Source organism: Pseudogymnoascus verrucosus (assembly GCF_001662655.1).
Source record: "Pseudogymnoascus verrucosus strain UAMH 10579 unplaced genomic scaffold scaffold_103, whole genome shotgun sequence".
NCBI lineage: Eukaryota > Fungi > Ascomycota > Leotiomycetes > Thelebolales > Thelebolaceae > Pseudogymnoascus > Pseudogymnoascus verrucosus.
In genome coordinates this window covers 2,574-4,500 of record NW_017263754.1, presented here as the reverse complement: position 1 = coordinate 4,500, position 1,927 = coordinate 2,574, and the positions used below count along the sequence as shown (strand labels likewise).

Below are 1,927 nucleotides of genomic sequence, written 5' to 3'. Positions count from 1 at the left end.
ATAGGGGTTGCAGCCGCGGTGGCTGCGATGATAGCAGCGGCGATGAGGGGGGTGAAATGCATTGTGGTGGTTGGCAAGAGCTGTTTTTGGAGCTGTGAAAGTTTATGAGGCGAGGTGAAACGAATTTCTTGTGTATATGAAAGTAAGGAGATTTGGAAGCTGCAATGGTGAAGCTGGTGATGAGAATGTTGATGATAGAATAGAAAAAAAAGACAGACTTCGCTGGGAAACAAGGAGATTATATACTCATCCATTCCATCTAGGCTCCCTCTTCTCTGACCTCAACTCACCCTTTCTCTAGCCTCACCACATCTCAAATCTTCATACTATCTTCAACCTTGATCCACCTCATCTTCAATCGTCTCTCCCCTTCATCCCCTTCTTCTCGGCCACTTCGCCCCAATAACTCCCCACCACGGCCGCCGTTCCCCATGGCGCAGCGTACGCTCTCACGCCCATCTCACGCCCATCTCACTTCCAAAATGCCTCTATTCCAAATTCTCAATTCTCAATTATTCCCATTCCAAATCATTTTGTTTGCCAAGACCATCAGCTTTATAGTCGACCACGCGTGCGTTGGGGGCGCAGCTCGTCGGCGTGAAGGGCAGTCACGGTACGTACCGCATAATCCCCTAATATGCCCATTTCAGGGCGCGGCGAGAGAAATTTAGGTCCGACGCTACGGTGCGGGCTGACACGGACGCTACAGCGCGGGGTTAAATTCCCCGTATTTCCGACTGGCGCCGAAGTGGCAAGCACTGGCACATAATTGCAGATCTGACTGTGAGTAAACGGAGCAGTCGAGCAGTTTCCTATATGCTGCTATATAGTAAGAACAATCACATACAGTGTGCAACCATAGACTTGAGAGAATTGGGCACCCCGTTCGGTACTGCATGACAGGGAATGAGTCATTTTAGCTCATCGCGGGCCGACCTATGAGATCATGACAATCCGAACCTTAACCCCACCTTAATATCTACATGGAGATCATATGCTACCAGTTGCCAGGTTCACTTAAAGGTTATATGTTCAGTATATAATGGAAGTTGAGCTTTCGAAGTAAATAACCCTACTCTCCTCAATTAAATCTCATTTAGCACATCGTCCGCAATGCTTATTCTGATTGCTGGCATCACGGGTAACGTTGGGAAGCAGGCTGCACGCGCCGGTCTGGAGCGAGGGCATGAAATCCGCGGGCTAGGCCGTTCTCCATCAAAGCTCGATCCCGCCGTTCTCTCCGGCCTCGAATCGTTTGTGCAATCGGAGAATTACTACGACATCTCCGCGCTGGAAAAAGCGGTCAAAGGTGTCGATGCTGTGATCTGTGCGTATGGCGGACTTGCAGAGTTAGCGCTTGAAGGGCAGCTCTTGCTCCTGCGCGCTGCAGAGCGGGCTGGAATCAAGGTTGGTGGCGAGGCTCTTGCCATGCATTCACAATCAATTGGCTAATAATTTGATGTGTGACTTCAGCGCTTCCTAGCTGCATCTTGGAACTACGACTGGCGCCGCATTTCATTGCACGACCAGGAAGTCTACGATCCATACATAGCCTTCCACGCTCAAGCTAGTCTCTCTAGCAGCATCAAGACTCTGCATATTCTGACTGGCATGCTGGCCGAAGTCTTTTTTGGCTCCCACAAGGAGCGTGGCTTCACCCCTGCTGACGATGGCGTTTGGGATCCGGAACCCCAGGGCGCTGATAGCACTGGCCCAAATCAAAGGGCGAGATCAATGGATGTTTATGGAACCGGTAACGAGCCCTGGTATTTTACTACAGAAGCCGATGCTGGCGCGTTCAGTATCGAGGTCGTGACGGGTCCGGATGCAGAGAAAGGGGGGTTTTTTAACTTGGTCTCATGGGTGCATTCCCTTCGCGAAGTTGCAGAGATTTACGAGAAAGTCCACCCAGAAGCGAAAGTTGGCA

General features: G+C 50.7%; 1 protein-coding gene across 1 annotated transcript; it reads left to right on the top strand.

The window, feature by feature from the left end:
• Nucleotides 1-1,113: 1,113 nt before the first annotated feature.
• VE01_10655 (uncharacterized protein) lies at nt 1,114-1,816 on the top strand (the record flags this gene model as incomplete). Its single annotated transcript, XM_018280048.1, has 3 exons — nt 1,114-1,407; nt 1,474-1,766; nt 1,810-1,816. The coding sequence occupies 3 exons, from the start codon at nt 1,114-1,116 to the stop codon at nt 1,814-1,816; spliced, it is 594 nt and encodes a 197-aa protein (XP_018125053.1).
• Nucleotides 1,817-1,927: the final 111 nt, after the last annotated feature.